At 47.9% G+C, this 20,234-nt stretch overlaps 1 protein-coding gene across 1 annotated transcript in view; it reads left to right on the top strand.

The window, feature by feature from the left end:
• LOC137648601 (serine/threonine-protein kinase Chk2-like) overlaps nt 1-20,234 on the top strand; it is a 110,002-nt gene continuing 89,768 nt past the window's right edge. Inside the window, exons 1-2 of the mRNA XM_068381521.1 lie at nt 1-159; nt 9,069-9,174. Coding sequence (XP_068237622.1) covers nt 124-159; nt 9,069-9,174 — 142 coding nt within the window. The 5' untranslated portion in view covers nt 1-123. The remainder of the gene's footprint in view (nt 160-9,068; nt 9,175-20,234) is intronic.

Genomic DNA, 20,234 nt, shown 5'->3' with positions numbered 1-20,234 from the left:
ATACAACTCAAACACAAATACTGTGCGTGTATCACTATCCAGGGCAGAGATTCCTGTTTGTGTTTATATATTGTTCCTTTAACGATTACGAATGAAGTTGTGATATTTGGCAGACCACGAACGATGGACGCATATCCAAATAGTCAAGCAAGCACTCAGGTAATGATATCATGGTTTTATTTTTAGAAATTTTGTTTTCAAAGACAGGAATTCCTAATCGGGTCATGGTAGTCTTGAAGGCTATTCCTAGGTCTCATGTTTACTAAAGCGTATATTTGTAGTCTAATAGATGCAGTCATTCTCTATATTTGTAAAGTAATTATTCATTTTATGTGAGGTATCATTGTCAGATATTAGAAAGAAAATAGCTTACGATAGGTGTTCTAAAGGCGGTGTTTTGAATGTAATTTAACACTGACATCACCTGGATATATATTCTGTACAATGAAACATTGATAAAGGAGCCTTTGTATATCAGCGGCCATTTCTTCCCACGCAGATTAAAAGTGGACATCAATTAACCTAATCTTTCACCCCTAATCTAATCTATAAGCCGTGTCCTTACCTGACGGGGGGGGGGGGGGGTAACGGCCCTATGTGACCCCCTTTATACTGCTGTATTCTAAATTGGCCATAATCATACTTACAAGTGGCCACTATCATACATACACCCCCTGATAAATACATGATACTTTACTTTCTAGCTGAATACATGAACCACATACATTTCCTACTCGTTATCTCTTGTTTAATCCATTTCTGACCATGAATATTGGGGCAAACTATCTGTTTACGAGTTTTCTGGTAAATATTTCTATATTGATAATATCTTTTACGACTTTAAAATTGGGAATATGGTTTTGAACGTTTAATGGTTTTAACTGGCGGAAAATAACTGTTTTTGAACTATGGGACCCCAGACTCCAACCACACTTAAAAAACATTAAGTTCTCACAAAAACAGCTATTATTATCGAGAAAACACAAAAAAATTGCCAGTATTTACACCACCCCCAACTCCAAGACAGGAAATGGTACATGTTTTGTATAGTTCTGATGGTTTAAGTGGCAAATTTTAAAAATTTTCAAATTCCAAAAGCTATGACTGAAAAACCGCATTTTAAAAGTGAAACAAACTCAGGAACACCACCTAACCTAAGGTTCCCTACCTAACCTAACCTATTAGCTGTATCCTTACCTACAAGGGTGTTTGTTATCTACACCCCCCAAGACTGCTGTAACCTTAGCTTACCGTGAGTGTAATCTCAGCCTTGCGTTTGCTTCCAAACCATCCTACTCCGGGCAAGGTAACACTAAATCATAGTAGTAGGAAAGATAACGCCTTTCCTATCAAACTAAATACACCCTGACTTTTGCTCTGCCGTGGTTTTTTTCACTCGCAAATGAACATTGTCTTAATGCTCCTCTCTTTTGGCAAGCAGTACATGGATGTGCTGAGCACGCTGTCCATGTGGGTCACTATTAATGTTTAATTACCTATGATTGATATCACATTCCTTAAATAATCTTTTCTCTACTGTTGTGCTCTTCACTTGCAAATAAACATTATCTCACTGCTCCTTTGTTCTTCCAAGTCGTACATAGATGAGCTGCACATGCCATTTGTGTGGTCATTATATGGGAGATATTTTTTTACCTTCAGATAAGCAACAAAAACTATATATACTGAATGGAATGTTGTAAACATAATAGTTTTAAACATCTGATTTACCCGGTAGTTATATATATAGCTTACGTCCCTGACGTCACGGCAGAAATTTAAAAACTCACGCCAATCGCCGATTGGGTAGCCAGGTATACCACCTGTGCGTCCTCTAGCTAGGTACCTGGAACCATTCCATGATTCCTCAGATCTTCCCTGCCGCCGTAACCGGCGACATCGTTGGGTATTTCTGCTCGCTATTTACCTGATTTATTGCAGTTTACATTGGTGATGTACAATAATTTGGTTTCGACTTTCGCTCGTTTGGATTTTCTTTTCGATATTCTTGAATTACTTTTGGATTTTGATATTTTGACCCTTGCTTGTTTGATCTCTCTTATAAATATTCAAAATGGCCACCCCCCCTGCAACTTATAGAATGTGTAAGTGGGTCTAAGACCGGCTTGCTAAAGCCTCTATTGATCCCCACTCTACTGTATCTGCGTAAAATGCAGAGGTAAAGTATGTGAGTTGGGTGATCGTTGTGACGAATGCATTCTTTTATCTGAGAGTGAGGGGCTAGAGTTTGACCGCTATACTCGTAAACTTGAGAGAGATAGGCTTAGAAGAAGTTCTTCTCGTTTTTCCAGAGACTTTTCCTCTTCCCGTGTCACCGAACATAATCCTTCCCCTGTAGTGGTAGTTTCAGATCCCACTACTGTTACTGCTAATGAACCTACGCTAAAGGATATGATGGTGGCTATTCAAGCTCTGGGCGTGAGTGTTGAATCGCTGGCTGCGTACAGAACTCAATTGATGTCCGATGTAAAGAAATTAAAATGTGACAGTGCTAGAAGTGCAGTGAATTTATTTAGGAAATGAGAGGCTTTAGCTCCCGAGCAGACGTCCCCTCGAGCGTGCCTGTTGACGTTTCCTAGGACGTTTGGCCTCACCATAGGAAAGGTGTGGTAAAAGTGGTTTCGTCATCTTCGGATGATGCAGTACCCAAACGGGGCTGGCGTCAAGCTTCCAGACCTCTAAAAAGGAAGATGGACAAAGTCGATCAGCATCCTATCATGACACCGCAAGCTCCTGGTTATAGCTATTGGAGACGTCCGGAGCGTTTTCCTTCTTCCGAAGAGAGCTCTCCTGCCAAACGTCCTTCGAGGACGTCGGATACTGTCAAGAAACGTCCAGCTCTTCCAGTTGCTGGTCAGTTGTCTGAACCGGGCATGACCTCGGTTCATACTCTTCCTCCGCTGTCAGACTGGTTATCGCCCTCTGGACGCTCGCGGCGTGGGTAGTGAACTCGTGATAGACATGACGTCTCCTGTATCACAACGAGTTAACCCAAATTTTAATATGCTGCAAGAGATGCAACAGAAACTCTCTTCGTTCATGTAAAGTTATCAATCTACGGACAATAAAAGAATAGTATGCCTGGATCCTGAACGTCAGGAAGCATCTTTTCTGGGCGCCAAGCGGCGTAAGGCTATTAGTCGAGAGGTTCTTGACGACGAATGTCTTTACACTTCCCCCGTTAAATGTCATGAGACTGTTCCACTTGACTCCGAACGTCAAGCAACCAAACGTGACACCAGGCGTCAAGTAGCCAGACGTGACACTGAGCGTCAAGCGGCCAGACGTGACACTGAGCATCAAGCGGCCAGACGTGACGTCGAGCGTCCAACAGAGCGAGGCGCCGAGCGTCCAACTAAATGTGACGTCGAGCGTCCAGCAAGACGTGACGTTGAGCGTCCAGCTAGACGTGACGTCGAGCGTTCAGCGAGACGTGATGTTGAGGGTCCAGCGAGACGTGATGTCGAGCGTCCATCAGGACGTAACGTCGAGCGGCAAGCAGCCAGACGTGACATCAATCATCAAGCAGGATGCGACGTTGAGCGTCAGACAGAACGTGACATCGAGCGTCGAACAACTTTACGTGATGCCGGGAGTCAAGAAGTGAGGCCTGACATTGAGCATGAGAGCCTCGGACTTCGTGATGACACTAGTCGAATTGAATGTCGAGATCAAGGACGCCTTAGTTGCGATCGCTTTGATCGCGAGCGTTTTACCGAGCGTCAAGTGTTAGAACAACACGGCGACAGACGCGATGATCTGGGGTCTCTTGACGCCAGAAGTCAGGACCTTAATGAGATGTATCCTGATAATTACAACGTCGCTACTTCCGTTAGAGCTTTGTCAGAGGAAGGCATCGGCGCTCACCTTTCCCCTGTTGTATTATTTGAGGAATTATCAGGAGAATATCCTAAGTCTTTTCGTCCTTCAGTTTATCTTAAGAAACTCATGAAAATTTTTAATGATGAGTTTCCAGATTATTTTGTGCCTGTTGCTCCCTGTTCGCCACCCTCAGAATTCACGCTTGGGAAGGCGTCGAAGAAGTCTCTTTTTACCAAGATGGTTCTGTCACGGTCATCAAAGAGAGCTTTAAGGATGATGGGAGACTGGATGGAGTCTAAGAAGGACCAAGTAAAGGCAGCTTTTGCTTTTCCTGCGACTAGACTGGCCTCTAGATCGAGTGTCTGATACGAGACGGGAGAAGTTCTCGGCTTAGGAGTTCCTGCCTCTGTCCAAGGAGATTTTTCAAGTTTAGTAGACGCCTCCCGTCGGTCGGCCATGAGGAGGACCAAGATTGTCTGGTCAACTTCGGAATTAGATCATCGTCTCAAAGGCGTCTTCAGAGCCTTCAAGGTATTCAATTTCCTCGACTGGACTCTGGGAGCCTTGGGGAAAAAGGTTTCTGCCCTTAAAGAGGGTGACACTGCTAGTCTCATCTACATCATGTCCTGTATGGATAAAGCTTTACGAGACGGATCTAATGAGTTGGCAGTGCTTTTCTCAGTGGGATTTCTTAAGAAAAGAGTTCAGATGTGTTCGTTTCTGTCTCTTGAAGTTACTCCCTTTCAGAAATCAGAATTGCTATATGCACCTCTGTCTTCCTCTCTTTTTCCACAAGAATTGATTAGAGAGATTTCATCCGCATTAACCCAAAAGGGTACTCAAGATTTGGTTTTAAAGAAGGCAAGAAAGGTTCTCCCAACTTCCTTCGCTAGCCGCAAGCCAAAGGAAGAAAGGCATTCCTCAAGTTTTCTCAGCCCTTTCGAGGGAAGACTTCCAGCAGGGGTAGATCCAGACCCGAGGGAAGGAGAGCAAAGAGGAGAGGATTCAGAACAGGGCGAAGCAGAGTCTGACTGCTTTCGCCTTCAGGCAGTAGGAGCCAGACTACACAACTTCTGGCGAGCTTGGGAGAAGAGGGGAGCAGACCTTTGGTCAGTACAACTTCTGAAGGAGGGTTACAAAATCCCTTTTATATTGAAACCTTTACCAATAGATCTCTCTCCCAGATACAGAGAGGAGTCAAAGAGGCAGGCTTTACAACTCCAAATGTCTCTCTTGTTGGAGGAGGGTGCGGGACTTGCGGTCACCAGGTTTCTACAACCACTTGTTCCTGGTTCCCAAGAACTTGGGGGAATGGCGTCCAGTCCTGGACGTAAGCGCACTCAATGCGTTTGTTCAAAAGACGAAGTTCTCCGTGGAGACATCAAAGTCAGTCCTCGCAGCAGTAAGAAAGGGCGACTGGATGGTCTCATTTAACCTCCAGGACGCTTACTTTCACATCCCCATTCATCCGAGCTTCAAACATTATCTGAGGTTCGTTTTCAAGGAGGAAGTGTTTCAGTTTCGAGCCCTGTGATTCGGTCTCAGCACCGCCCCTCAAATATTCACGAAACTAATGCTAAATGTAGCAAGAATACTGCATTCAAGAGGCATCAGAGCCTCCCTGTATTTGGACGATTGGCTTCTCAGAGCTCATTCCTACGATCACTGCCTGAAGGATTGTCAGATAACTTTGAGACTAACAGAAGAATTGGGTCTTCTTGTCAACTGACACCATCACAAAAGATACTTTATTTGGGGATGGTGATTCAGAGTCAAGTTTTTCGGGCTTTTCCGTCTCCCTTAAGGACGGAACAAGCCATCTTGAAACTGCAATCTTTTCTAAAGAAACAGAAGTGTTCTGCGAGGAAGTGGATGAGTCTGTTGGGAACCCTCTTCTCGTTGGAACAGTTTGTTTCCCTGGGAAGGCTGAATCTTCGTCCTCTCCAATTCCACCTCAATCATCATTGAAACAAGGAGAAAGATCTAGGGACGATTTGCATTCCCATTACGGAATCCATAAGAAGTTGCCTTCAGTGGTGGAACGATCCGGACAGGCTTCAAGAAGGTCACCCCTTAGAACAGAGGAACCCAGACCTTGTGTTGTGTTCCGATGCCTCGGACTCGGGGTGGGGAGCAACACTGGGGCAAGTTGGAAGTTTCGGGGCTGTGGACAGAGAATCAGAAGAGCTTCCACATCAACCAAAAGGAACTGTTAGCAGTCCTGTTGGCCCTCAAAAGCTTTGAAGGGTCAGTTTTGAACAAAGTGGTGCAGGTCAATGGCGACAACACCACGGCATTGGTTTACATTGCCAAGCAAGGCGGAACCCACTCGATGTCCCTTTACGAAACTGCGAGGAATCTTCTCATCTGGGCAAAGGAGAAGAATGTAATCCTTGTAACAAGGTTCATTCAGGGGCAGAAGAACTTGATGGCAGAAAGCCTCAGCAGGAGAGGTCAAGTTCTGTCCACGAAATGGACACTCCATCAAGAAGTCTGCAAGAAACTGTGGCAACTTTAGGGTCGTCATTGTATAGACCTGTTCGCGACCTCGAAGACAAAGAGGCTAGAAACTTACTGCTCCTCAGTGCCAGATCTCGAAGCAGTCCACATAGATGCTTTTCTGTTAGACTGGTCCAATCTGGACGTGTACGCTTTTCCACAGTTCAAAATTCTTTACAAAGTGATACAAAAGTTTGTGTTACACGTAGGGACCAGAATGACTCTAATGGCCCCCTTTTGGCCTCAAGAGAATGGTTCACAGACATACTGGAATGGATGGTGGACACTCCAAGAAGCCTTTCATTAAGAGTAGATTTACTCAGACAATCCCACTTGGAAAGGTACCATCAAAGTCTCCAAGCTCTTCATCTAACTGCCTTCAGACTATCGAAAAACTCACAAGAGCTAGAGGTTTTTCTAAGGAGGCAGCTAGGGCTATTGCAAGAGCAAGAAGGACTTCTACCATCAAGGTTTATCAATCCAATTGGGAGGTTTTTAGGGAATGGTGCAGTCAACTCTGTTTCCTTATCCAGTACCTCTATAACTCAGATTACTGACTTCCTGTTATACCTTCGAAGGAAACGCAATTTTCCTTCCTCTACCATCAAGGAATACAGGAGTATATTAACGACCGTATTCAGGCACAGAAACTTGGACCTTTAGAATGATAAAAACCTACAGGAACTTTTCAAATCGTTTGAATCGTCAAAACGATGGCACCAGGATTCACCAGGTTGGAATCTGGATATAGTCCTGAAGTTCCTTATGAGTGACAGGTTTGAGCCCTTGTATTCAACTTCATTTAAGGGTCTCACGATGAAGACTCCATTTTTGGTTAGTCTGGCGACAGCTAAAAGAGTCAGTGAAATTCATGCTTTTAATAAAAACGGTGGCTTTCGAGATAACAAAGCTATCTGCTCATTGCAGTTAGGCTTTCTCGCCAAGAATGAGCGCTCTTCTCAACCTTGGCCCAAGGCTTTTGAGATTCCTAGTCTTTCGGATGTGGTTGGCGAGGAGTTGGAGAGAGTCCTGTGCCCATTAAGAGCCCTGAAGTTTTACCTGGACAGAACGAAAGAGTTGCGAGGCAAATCGGAAGCTCTTTGGTGCTCGGTCAAGAAGCCCTCGTTACAGATGGCAAAGAATGCCCTTTCATTCTTCATCAGACTCTTGATAAAAGAGGCTCATCCACATTGCAGTGTGGCAGACCTCAAGCTGTTAAAAGTCAAGATGCATGAAGTTAGAGCTGTAGCAACTTCGGTGACCTTCAAGCAAAATAGATCATTGCAGAGCATTATGGACACAACCTTTTGGAGGAGTAAATCTGTGTTCGGTTCACACTATTATGAAGACTGCTACACTCTGGGACCATTCTTAGTAGCGAGTGCAGTAGTGGGGGAAGGATCCACCACTACATTCCTATAATCCTAATACCCTTTTCTTCTCTTGGAAATTTTGTATTTTTATGGTTGTTTGTGGAGATTGCGACAGTCTTCCACAATCATTGATTTTAGTCAGGTGGTCAATTTGTTCCTTGAGAGCACCCAGAACAAGGGTATTGGAGGAGGTCCTGTCACATAGAGGTATTTACACCAGTTTGACAGCCCCTAGAGGTCTTCAGCTCCCTGGGAGGATCGCTGGATCTCATAAGGAAAGCGGACATAATGAGGCAGAAATTCATTGAAGTTAGCTTCCTTATCAGGTACGAACCCTTAAGCTTGTTTTATTAACTCTTAAGTAAAATTCCAACAATGTTGGCTGTCTCTGACCCTCCACCAAAGGTGTCAATCAGCTATATATATAACTACCAGGTAAGTCAGATGTTTAAAAATGATATTTTCATTATAAAATAAATTTTTGAACATACTTACCCGGTAGTTATATATGATTTAATTCCCACCCTCCTCTCCTCTAGAGACTATGGGCATGGAAGATCTGAGGAATCATGGAATGGTTCCAGGTACCTCTCTAGAGGGCGCACAGGTGGTACACCTGGTTACCCAATCGGCAATTGGCGCAAGTTTTGAAATTTCTGCCGTGACGTCAGGAACGTAAGCTATATACTGTATATATAACTACCGGGTAAGTATGTTCAAAAGTTTATTTCATAATGAAAATATCATATTACCAAAATGCCACAAGTTGGGGATGCCTGTCAAGCAGTTTAAGCTCTTGTGCTTATAGAATCCTGCTTTTCTAACTAGGGCTTTAGCTTATCTAGTATTGATGGTAATATCAATAACAATATTGCCTCCAGTTCACTTGCTTTCAATCTCCTTCACTCGGACTACCAAGGTTCATTAGCATTATCCACCTCCCACTCCTCCACACACACAGTGGTGAACAATATGTTCTTGAAAAATGTTGATTCACTCCGAGAGGAGAAATTTACTCCCAGAGGAGAACAAGGTCAGTTGTGTTCGCACCAGCCAGTGCTCTGTTTAGGCGGTAACCAAGCTTGACTTTTGAGCTTACACTGGTTGTACTGATTTGGAGAGCTGTAGAAATATATTACTTTATACTTGTTGAGGCTTCCTCCTTCTGTAATAAACTTTGGTATTGAAATTATTCATTTTGATGTAATGCATAAACTATTTCTTTATATGTACTATGTTTTGCTTAAAATATGGTATCTATGGAAATATTGTTGAATTTTTTTTGGTATAAATTTGATATTTTTCATACCCGTCTTCACTCATATTTTACTGTATATAGTATTAAAATTTCAGGGATTCCGTGAAACACAAGAAATACCCGAAGTTCCTCTAGACTTAGCAGAGATAGATGCTGTATGGGGCAGACTTTTCTCAGTGAGAGATAATTTATCTGGTTACCGTAAGTTCTGTCAGTAAGAACACTTTTCTGTTGTTTCTTTTGAAGAATCATATGAACATGTGCACTCCCTGGCCTTGTAGAACTTATTGTTTAGTGTTAGCCACTTACTATCAAAATAATGAATACAGTACAATGAAACTACAAGTGTGAAGTTAAGAGCACCCTCCCGTGGGGATTTGAACTGCCATCCACCAGAGTTTAGGATGCAATGGTATCTACTGTAACTCCATTCATAACTCGTTCTAGTCGTTTTATGCCATCTGCAGCTGTGTAGATTAAGCATCAGATTGCTAATTTCAGTGTAAGGCATTTTAGATACCAAGGTTGGAGGTTATTGTTGGTATCTAGTTTCAAGACATCACAGGGACACGTCTCAAAAGTTAAATTTTTAGCGATAGTTTTTGAATTCTTGAACTTTTGATATATTTGTTGAGTAGTGTTGCATGTTTGTAAAATGTTAGTATCTTTTTCCATTTATAGGCCACACTTGAGTGAGCATGCAGATGATTATAATTTATTATACAGTATTCTAAAATAATATTTATGTAAAGGAATATATTTCCCTAATGCAGTAAACTCTGCTATTTTGTAAATCATTGATGCTAGATGAGTTAATCAACAGACTAGTCAGAATATTGTCATCATAGTTACCTGACATGGTTCTGCAATGGGAGAAAAGCTCTGCATGGTTTGAGTATTGATATATACAGTGTGTGCTTGCTTCCTATATTTTGCTATACACCTCAATAAACCAAAAACTGTACCTACCGTAGCACTTGCAGAAGAAAACAATTAACATTGTGTTTAGTATATAATCACTTTAAAAAGAACCTGCTATTTTTGTTATTACTTACTTTGAATCATGACTCATTCCTCTAAATTATTCCACACCATTATTTTACAGTATGTTGTGTCTTGTGCTCGTATGATCTCTTGTACAGTACTGTACATACCTTCAGACCCATGATCAACTTCATGTTTCTTGGTAATTTTAAAATGCTCTGAAGTGGAGGAAAAATAAAATTTTACGAATAGAACTTACCTGGCAGTTATATATATATAGCTATAGTCTCTTTCTTCCGGCAGATTTTTCAAAACTTGCGGTAACCGCCGAGTGGTGGTTGTCTGGTTAGGTGGTTAACAACCCTACAGGGTGGTACTTGGAATCATTCCTGTTTTCTGTTCCTCAGATCATCTCTGCTAGTTGGACTGACAACATTCTTGGTCCCCCATCGGAGTTTTTCACTTGCTTTCCCTGTGTCACTGTATTGGACTTATTTTTTGGTGACGTATACTGACCTGTGGATTGGCAATCGCTTTTGTGATTTATTCTTTTGACTGTTTTTTTATTACGATGTCTGATAAACTACATTTGTTCCAACACAGAATACTTACCTCAAACTACTTTTTTAGGAGAGTCTGGAATCTCTTAATCACCGACCAAGAATTTTGCGTAGTTGCCCCCCTCTCCGCTGCCTCTCAAGGGCGTTCCAGGGCGTAAGGATACTCGCCCAGGTGCAACCCAGGTCACGCGTGTGGCCATGCTTGATACCCAGTTAGCTTCAGGGTGCAGCATAGATAACATCTTGCCGCTCTCTCGCTTATCCCGGTCGTTCACCTTGTGTTCCCACATGATTACTTTGTGTTCTCACCCCTTGTTCCACGTGTTCCAGTGTGTTCCTTTACATTGTGTCTCACATATTCCCGTTGTGTTCCTCACCTTTCCCTTGTGTCCTTGTGTCGTTTGTGTTCGATTTTGCCATGGAACCTCAGCGTCGTTGTCCCGGGTCTCAAGCGGGTAAGTCTTGCGGGGCATGGCGCTGCTCTCGCTGCCCGGGGTCGACCCCCATTCCTTGTGCTCCTCGTGTCGGGGGAAGGGGTGTTCCTCGGAGTCTAAGGGCCTGGAGTGTGTGTCTTGGCCGGAGCTCCAATGGGCTCTTTTCGCCAAGAAAAAGAAGAAGGGTTTTAAGAGGTCGTCTAAGAAGTCAGGCCTTTCATCGCCGGTCATGTTGCCCTCGGTCCTGTCGGAGAGAGGTTCTCCTTTGCCTTCCCATACCCAGGGTAGGGGACTAGGTAAGTCCATCTCGGCGAAGCGGCCCATTGCCGTTCCCCATGAGTCTAATGTGGGGGATTCTGTGTTGAAGGGGTCTATGCAGACAAGTGAGGGGTCTGCTAAAGTGGTGCGAGTGTGTGCTTTAGACGAAGGACTGGTGCCCGCAGGACCCGTCATAAGTGTGGATCCGGGATGGGGGGGCCCGTTTCTCCGCCCATCCCCACGCCCGTAACGTGCTTTTCAGGTGCAGCATCTTCCGCGGGTGGCCAGGGCATTGGGAAGCGACCCACGGGCGTTTCAGACCCCGACTCCGTCGTTTGGAGGGCCCGAGGAAGTCCTTCAGGTCCCCCTTGAGATTGGAGGAGGACATCGAAGGTTGGTTCGACGGTCGTTCCATCACCCGTTCACCCCCGGCATCATCAGCCGCACCCGCCGGACTTCATGGAGCCGTTAACCCCGAATTCCAGACCCAGGACCCCCAAGAGGCCCCTGGTAGAGTCGGAAATTTTCAGTCGCCTCGTACTCCGATGACGGCTTCTCCTACGTCTCCTATTCATCGGATGGTTAGAGTGACCGAGACTCTAGGAGGGGGAGGAGACGATCTAGGAGGAGATCGAGCCCACATGACAGTCCGCCCAGGAAGAGGATGAGGTCCTTGAGAAGGGACTACCGAAGGAGGTCATCACCGCGGAAAGGGTATGTCACGGTGGTATGACATCATAGGGATCCAGCAGGTCGGTTGCCGCTCCAGTGCCTGCCTCGGTGGCTGCTGGAGCCGCTCCCGTTGCCCTGTACAGTGTCTCTTCGGCTCCGCCCGCTCGTCGGGGGCAGCCGTTGGCACTCGTTATTGCCCCGGCCTAGTAAGTCGGCGGCGCCACCCGTGTGCGGAGAAATCCCGCTGGTTCGGCAAAGTAACGTGACTCAAGAGTCTATGGTCACAGCGGTTCCAGCCAAGTTTCGGGATTCGCCGCTGCCACGACCATCATCCAGCGTCATCCGGGTGAGCCCGGGAGGGGGTAGACCCATGACGGTTACCTCCGCCCCAACGGCTCTACCCGTGATGGAGGCGCCCGCTCCATCATCTTACCAGGAGGAACGGGATGCCTCCATGCCCACGGATCCCTCCGCGTTCGAGGAACCTGCCGACGCGGAGGTACGGGTAGTGGACGGTTTAATTGACTGTACAGTGTCTCTTCGGCTCCGCCCGCTCGTCGGGGGCAGCCGTTGGCACACTCGTTACTTCCCGGCCTAGTAAGTCGGCGGCCACCCGTGTGCGGAGAAATCCCTCGGGTTCGGCACAGTAACGTGACTCAAGAGTCTATGGTCACAGCGGTTCCGGCCAAGTTTCAGGATTCGCCGTCGCCACGACCATAATCCAGCGCCATCCGGGTGAGCCCGGGAGGGGGTAGACCCATGACGGCTACCTCCACCCCGACGGCTCTACCCGTGATGGAGGTGCCCGCTCCATCATCCTACCAGGAGGAACGGGATGCCTCCATGCCCACAGATCCCTCCGCGTTCGAGGAACCTGCCGACGAGGAGGTACGGTTAGTGGACGGTTTAATTGACTCGGGCGAGTGTTCGGTGGAGGAGGTCTTGTCCTACCGTAAGGTGCTTGCTCTCATCCGACGGCATCATAGGTTGGACGAACCTCAACCAACGGCTGCGTGAACTTAGATCTCGGGTCTGGGCAGGATGGTGGCAGAGGCCGCCATGATGGAGGTCATCGCTCAGGACGTTGTGAACGTCACCTCTTGGCTGGATTGGTGGGCCTGTACACTGGAGGACTTTCAGATCTCATACGACCTCGCAGTGCCAGACAATCAGGCTCTCCTGGCTAGTACAGTGGTAACGTGTTTGCCTTGCATTCGCGTGGCAAGAGATCGATCCCCGCCCAGGGCCGTGAGTTTAAGCTGTTTACTGAGGAGGCTACTGCTGTGGTAGGGCACCACAGTGGGGGTTTGGGCTTGCCCGGCTGACGTTCTGGTGAGCATCTACTCTGATGGAACTGGAACTGAAACCAGACACCTTTAACCTTTAATTGATCCGCTCGGGGGGTAAACCCATGAAATTTCTGACACACCAGTCCCTTACCCATACAGCCAACTGGGTTCTGAGGAGAAGGGACACTATCCTAAACAGACTTTCCCGCAGGCTGCCCGAGCGAGAGGCAAATTTCCTTAGAAACTCTCCGTCTCGGCCAAGACGGTGTTCCCTCTCCAGACGGTAGCAGAGACGATGGAGAGAGTCAGCAGATTGAAGGTGCCAGCCGAGCCCAGGCAGCAGTTGCCAAGGCGGCCCATTGCGAGGAGACCTGCGGCGGACGGGGCCTACCCCCCACCGCCCCCAGCTAGGCAAGGAGCATCCACCTCTTCATGGCACCAGCCTCCGTGGCCCTCCAGGGGAGTGGTGCTCAATCCCAAACCTACTATAGACCTAAGTTCTCCAGGTCAAGGAGAAGCCGGTCAAACCGCCTTCTTAGAAGGAGATAGGTAGAGAGGCCCCCTACACTTTCCCACGCCCCTGGTGGGGGGATGCCTCAAACAGTTTTGGCCAGCATGGCGGGACAATGGGGTGGTCCCATGGACAGTTACTGTTCTCAGGGAGGGATACAGGATTCCCTTCCTGTCAGAGCCGTCCCCGCTGATTCTCGATCACCGAGGGGTATGGTTAGCTCCCAACGACTCGGAGAAGAAGGCAGCTCTATAGGCAGAGATGGAAGTTATGCTTGAGAAAAAAGCCCTACAACCCGTGCATGAACCGTCGGCGGGATTCTACAGCAGACTCGTCCTGGTGAAGAAAGTGGCAGGAGGTTGGAGACCAGTAATCGACCTCTCGGTATTGAACAAATTCATCAAGAAGACACCCTTCAAGATAGAAATGCCGAAGTCGATTCTGGCAGCCTTGAGAAAAGGGGATTTCATGATGTCCCTGGATCTCAAGGATGCCTACATCCAGGTTCCCGTTTGCCCCTCCAGCAGGAAATTTCTCAGGGTAAAATGGGGCCCCCAGACTCTTCAATTCAGGACCCTCTGCTTCGGTCTGTCGACAGCCCCTCAAGTCTTCACGAGAGTCTTCACCTTGGTCTCGACCTGGACACACAAGCAAGGCTCAAACTTAGAACGGTTCAGTGGAACTTGAAGGACCTCTGGTCAATGGGAAGCTCCCCACAGAAGATAATTCCGTTGTCACTTCCCTCCAAAGAAGCTCTCCTCTGGTGGTCTGACAGGAGGAATACGTTGAAAGGGATTCCGTTCGGCTCCCCTCCCCCGGAGATGCTGCTCTTCACGGGCATCTCCTCGAGGAAACAGTAGAGGGGAAATGGTCTGTGGGGGAAAAGGCCCGGCACGTCAATCTTCTGGAGTTCATGGCAGTGCAGAGGGCATTGATAAGCTTCGTCCGTTTCGTTCAGGGGAACTCGGTAGCCCTCATGTGCGACAACGCCACGTACATCAAGAAACAAGGAGGCCTAAGATCAAGGGATTTGTGCGATCTCACAACTCAGGTCCTGGAATGGGCCAAAAGGAACGACATTCTCCTATTGGCCAGATTCATCCCCGGAAAGAGGAACGTCCTGGCAGACGAGCTAAGCAGGAAAGGCCAAATAGTGGGATCAGAGTGGTCCCTTCACCCTCAAGTGGCACAGGAAGTCCTCCGTCGTTGGGGCTCCCCAGTGATAGACTTGTTCGGCAAAAGACTAAACGCGAAGCTCCCCGTGTTCTGCTCCCCGATACCGGATCCGACAGCAGCCTTCGAAGATGCCTTCCAGCACCCGTGGGACAACCTCCATGTATACGCCTCTCCCTCCTTCGGGATGATCAGACGTGTGGTCAACAGGTTAAGACAGTCAAAGTCCACAGAGATGACTTTGGTAGTGGCCTGGTGGCTGGAGAGGGAGTGGTTCGTGGATCTGCAGGACCTAGCCATTCTCCCGCCGTGGCCCTTACCAGTAAGAGGAGACCAGCCAAGTCAACCACACTGCCAAAAGGTGCTCGAAAACCCTCGAGCTGAGGCTACACGCGTGGAGGTTATCAACCGGTTGCTAAGGAAGTAAGGGTTCTCGGACAAAACAGCGGATAGGATGTCTGGGTACCTGCGGAGGTCCTCTTGTGTTGTGTACCAAGATATATGGGCAACCTTTGTCAAATGGTGTGCCACTCAGAACCTTCGGCCCTTGGACGTTTCGGTCCACAACATCGCAGACTTCCTGGTACACTTGAGGGATGATCTAGGGGTCCCCATCCCAGCCAGCAAGGGGGTTCGAGCAGCATTAGGACAGGTGTTCCAGCTTAAGGGCATCAATCTAGGGACCTTGCGTCACATCTCGATGCTCATCAAGAGTTTTGGGCAAACTTGTGATCCCCCACACCTCGAGGGTTCCCCTGTGGGATGTGGCCAAACTCTTTCAGGTCCTTTCACGGCCTCCCTACAAACCTCTAAAGATGTTTTAGACTAAGAGCTCACCCTCAAAGCCATCTTCCTACTAGCCCTGGCCTCAGCGAAACAAGTGAGCGAGCTCCACGGCCTGTCTTTCGAGGTATCCTACTCGAAAGGGTGGAAGGACATGAATTTCAAGTTCTTGCCGGAGTTCATAGCAAAGACCCAGAACCCTGCAATTGCGGACCCGAGGTCTCAATTCCGGCTATTCTGCGCTCGGACAACCCTAGTGACCTGCTCTTGTGTCCCGTAAGGACCATCAGGAAATACCTTAGTAGGACGGCCAAACTCAGACCGGTGGTGAAGAGTTTGTTTGTGTCCACAGGCTCGGTCAAGAAGGCAGTTTCCAAAAACACCATATCCTTCTGGCTGAGACAGGTTATAAAGGCCTATGAGAATGAGGGCACCACGGTGCTTGGTACCCCAAGACCTCATGTATTAGAGGTCTTAGCACGACCTTAGCGTTTGGCACCAACATGGCGGTAGGCCAAATCATACGGGCGGGCACTTGGACTAGGCTGTCCCTCTTTACAGCCCACTACCTCAAGGACTATACGAGGAAGTCCTTTGGTGCCTTCTCCATCAGGCCAGTCATTGTGGCCATGCAACAAATTTAGTAGTTTGGGCCCTGGGTTAGCCGTGGGAAGTAATCGTAAGCGACACAAGTTCCTCCTTACTTCCTGGCTAACCTCTGTCCGTTTCCCGAGACCCCACCATTTTTTCCCCATCCCTACATGAGAGATGGGACGTTAAAACACATCAAATATGGATTTTGAATAAAAGGTGAGTTATACATAAGGTAGACTTTTGCGTGCTTTCCCCTACTCTTCTGCCTCTCCCTGGGAGTCCCAGAACTAGCCCCCTATCTAGTTCCAGGGCCCTAGCGAGTCTCGAACATTTCAATCTGTAAGCTACTCCCTCCTCCTAAAGTATAAGTCTCCTAAGAAAGTAGTTCGAGGTAAGTATTCTGTGTTGGAACAAATCACAAATTCTAAGTAATTTGTATTTTTCCTAACATACTTACCTCGAACTACTTTCGGGTAATGGCCCTCCCATCCTGCCCCGAGTATCTTCTGGAGTTCGAGGAGGCCTTAAAACAGAAGCTTACCGGGTATCAAGCATGGCCACACGTGTGACCTGGGTTGCACCTGGGCCAGTATCCTTATGCCCTTGAGAGGCAGCGGAGAGGGGGGCAACTGCGCAAAATTCTTGGTCGGTGATTGAGAGATTCCAGACTCTCCTCCTAAGAAAGTAGTTCGAGGTAAGTATGTTAGGAAAAATACAAATTACTTAAAATTTGTGATTTTCGTGTTTGTGTGAATGAGGAATGCAAGGTGAAGTTACCGAAAGTTTCGGTGGACCCTCACACTGTTTGTTTGGGGTGCAGGGGTTTTGAGTGTGCCCTGGATAAAAGGTGCAAAGAATGTGAGGTTTTGGACGAGAAGAAATGGTTGGAAATGAAACGCTATGTGCATAAGTTAGAATTAGATAAAGTCAAGAGGGCTTCTAAATCTAAATCTAAGTCTTGCTAGTGAGGTTAGCCTAGACATTTCTTTTGACCCCGTAATTACTAATTCGTGTGTAGAAGATGAACCTTCTCCTGAGGTAGTAGCCCCTGCTCCTTCTACGGGAACGGTAACTATGGATAACCCTCAGTACGCCAGGATGGCGGCTGAGATGAAGGCTCTTAAGGACCAGCTTGCAGCCTTGAGAGGTAGGAGTGCAAGTGGAATTAGTGCTCGTGAAAGTGCAGTGGTGGTGGCGACTGATCGAACCTGTCACGCCCCTAGGTCTAGACCTCTACCAAGCTCCCAGGACCAAGGGAGAAAGTACATCGACGGCCGCAAGGGAGTGAGAGGTACGTATCCTCGGTCAGCCGTCGCTTCAAGCAGTCCTGTTGCTATTTCCCAGGCTGCTCATGACCGCCACGGAAATGGCGTGTCGGAAGTGATAGTGTCTTCCCCGAGCCCCTCTCCTAGACGCAGATGGCAGTATGAGGCTTCGAGGCTGACCAAGAGAAGGTGGATACAGCAAGCTGACCAGAACCATTCTCGCTCTCCCCTTTCATGTAGCCCGGAACCTTTTCTTTCCGACGATGGCTGGATCGCCTCTCCAGCGAAAAGGTCTAAACCTAGATCGGATGTTTCTCCGCAGGACGATGGAAGGAAGAAGAGATCTCCTCTTCCTTCAGGTGACGGGGAACCCTCGGGAGAACCTTCTCCTGCTACCAGCGGGACTCGGCAGCCTTTGCCTTCGGAATCGCTAGACCCAGCAGCGGTTGCGAAATCTTTCATGACTGACTGTAATGCAAGAACAACTGGTGTCACTTGTTCAGGCTTTTAGCCGCCCTCCCCCCCAAGTCGGGCAGGCGTAAGGACGACAAATTACCACTGAAGAAAAAGGCTAGTAAGAGGTTACATTACTCCGCTCCCAGGGAAACGCGCCACGATTCGTCAAACGCTCGACGCCACGTTTCTCCTTCCGCTAGACGACGACAGGACGCTTACAATTCTCGTCGTCAGGACGCTTCCGTCTCCCGCTCGCGATGTCAGGACACATCCAGCCTGCCTCTCTAGGACGCTTCCATCTCGCGACGTCAGGACGCTTTCAGCTCTCGACGCAACGATGCATCCAGCTCTCTGCGTCAGGACGCATCCTCCTCTCAACACAAGGACACTTCTACCGCTCGACGGCAGGATATCACCAGCGCGCAGCGCCAGGACGCACGCGTTTCCCGATGTCAGGATGCATTCAGTCTTCGCCGACAGGACGCATCCGGCGATCTGCTTTACTCCTCGGATGCAGATGAACAGCTGAAAGGAAGTGATCCTTATGCAAGCCGGATTGAAAGTAATCGGGATGTTAAATAAACCGCCTACTTAGTTCCCTTGGCCCAAAGGGAGACAGAGTTGGAAGGAATGCAAGACTTGGAGGATATTTCAGAGGACGATGATAAACCTTCTAATGCGGCTTCTGATTATAAGGTTCTCTCTCGCTCCCTCCTTGAGCTGTAAACCTGCTGCCCCTCGTTCTCCTCAGCCGCAGTTCAGTAGGAAGAAGTCGAAGACGCAGTCAGCTTTCATCAAGATGAAACTGTCCATTTCGGTAAGGAAGGCTCTCGCTAGGATCGATGACTGGCTGAAGGAGCGTAAGCAAGCAGTGAAGACCACCTTCTCGTTTACACCAGCTCGACATGCATCTAAGGCGGGCATGTGATATGAGAGTGGAGAAGCTCTTGGCCTGGGAGTACCTGCCTCCTCCTAGGGGGACTTCTCCAGCATTGTAGATTCTTCCAGAAGACATCCTGAACTCTGCTAAGGTGATGTGGTCCATTTCAGAGCTAGACCACCTCGTCAAGGGAATCTTCTGATCCTTCGAAGTGTTCAGCTTTTTAGACTGGGCTCTTGGTACACTGGCCAGGAAAACAGTACTCTTACAAGCCACAGAAGACCTAACCAGTATTATGGCCTGTATGGATAAGGCTCTTAGAGATGGGGCAAATGAGTTGGCTTCCTTGTTCTCTGTGGGAGTTCTTAAGAAGAGGGCTCTATTATGTTCCTTCACGACCAGAGCGGTTACGGTCGCGCAGAAGGCGGAGCTCCTATACGCCTCTCCCTCAGAACATCTTTTTCCTGAGTCCCTAGTCAGGGACATTACCCTTTTGCTGGAACAAAAGGCTACCCAAGACCTCCTGTCGCACTCCGCAAGGAAGGCTTTACCGGTGATTCCTTCATTCTTGAAGAAGGAGGAGAGTAAAGTTCAGCAGCCCTTTCAGGGTAGAGCTCCTACTAGAAGGAAGAAGGAAGGAGACGGGCAGTAGAACGAACAGAGGGTCGTTCAGGGCCCGTGCCAGGAAATGAAGCATAAATCCTCCAGACAGCGGTAGGAGTAAGGCTGTCACATTTTTGGCATGCCGGGAAGGAAAGAGGGGCGTGCGCCTGGTCCCTCTCGGTCATCAGAGAAGGGTACATACAAGATCCCCCTCTTGAAGAAGCCTCCGCTTTCAAGAACACCTCTAGCCTTAGTGGCACAGTACTCGAACGCCGTGAAACAAGGTCGCTACTGGAACTGGTGAACCAGATGCTGGAAAAGGGAGCGATAGAACCGGTCCTGGAACTAACTTCCCCAGGGTTCTACAATCGCCTGTTTCTGGTGCCCAAGAGCTTAGGTGGATGGAGACCCGTTCTAGATGTCAGCGCACTGAACATCTTTGTATAAAAGACAAAGTTTACCCTGGAGACGGCTCAGTCGGTGCTGGCAGCGGTACGTCCAGGGGACTGGATGGTGTCTCTGGACTTACAGGACGCTTACTTTCATATCCCCATCCATCCGACTTCAAGGAAGTTCTTAAGATTTGTATTCCAGGGTAAATGCTTCAAATTCAAGGCCCTTTGTTTCGGCCTCAACACGGCCACTCAAGTTTTCACCACAGTAATGGCAAACGTGGCGGGATGGCTTTTACACGAGAGGGGTTAAGAATATCCCTATACCCGGATGACTGGCTTATAAGATCCCGGTCGAAGACAAAGTGTCTGGAGGACCTACACAAGACTTTTTTGATGGCCCAGGA

This window comes from Palaemon carinicauda, chromosome 10 (assembly GCF_036898095.1).
Source record: "Palaemon carinicauda isolate YSFRI2023 chromosome 10, ASM3689809v2, whole genome shotgun sequence".
Classification (NCBI taxonomy): Eukaryota; Metazoa; Arthropoda; class Malacostraca; order Decapoda; family Palaemonidae; genus Palaemon; species Palaemon carinicauda.
This window is presented reverse-complemented; position numbering and strand designations above follow the sequence as displayed.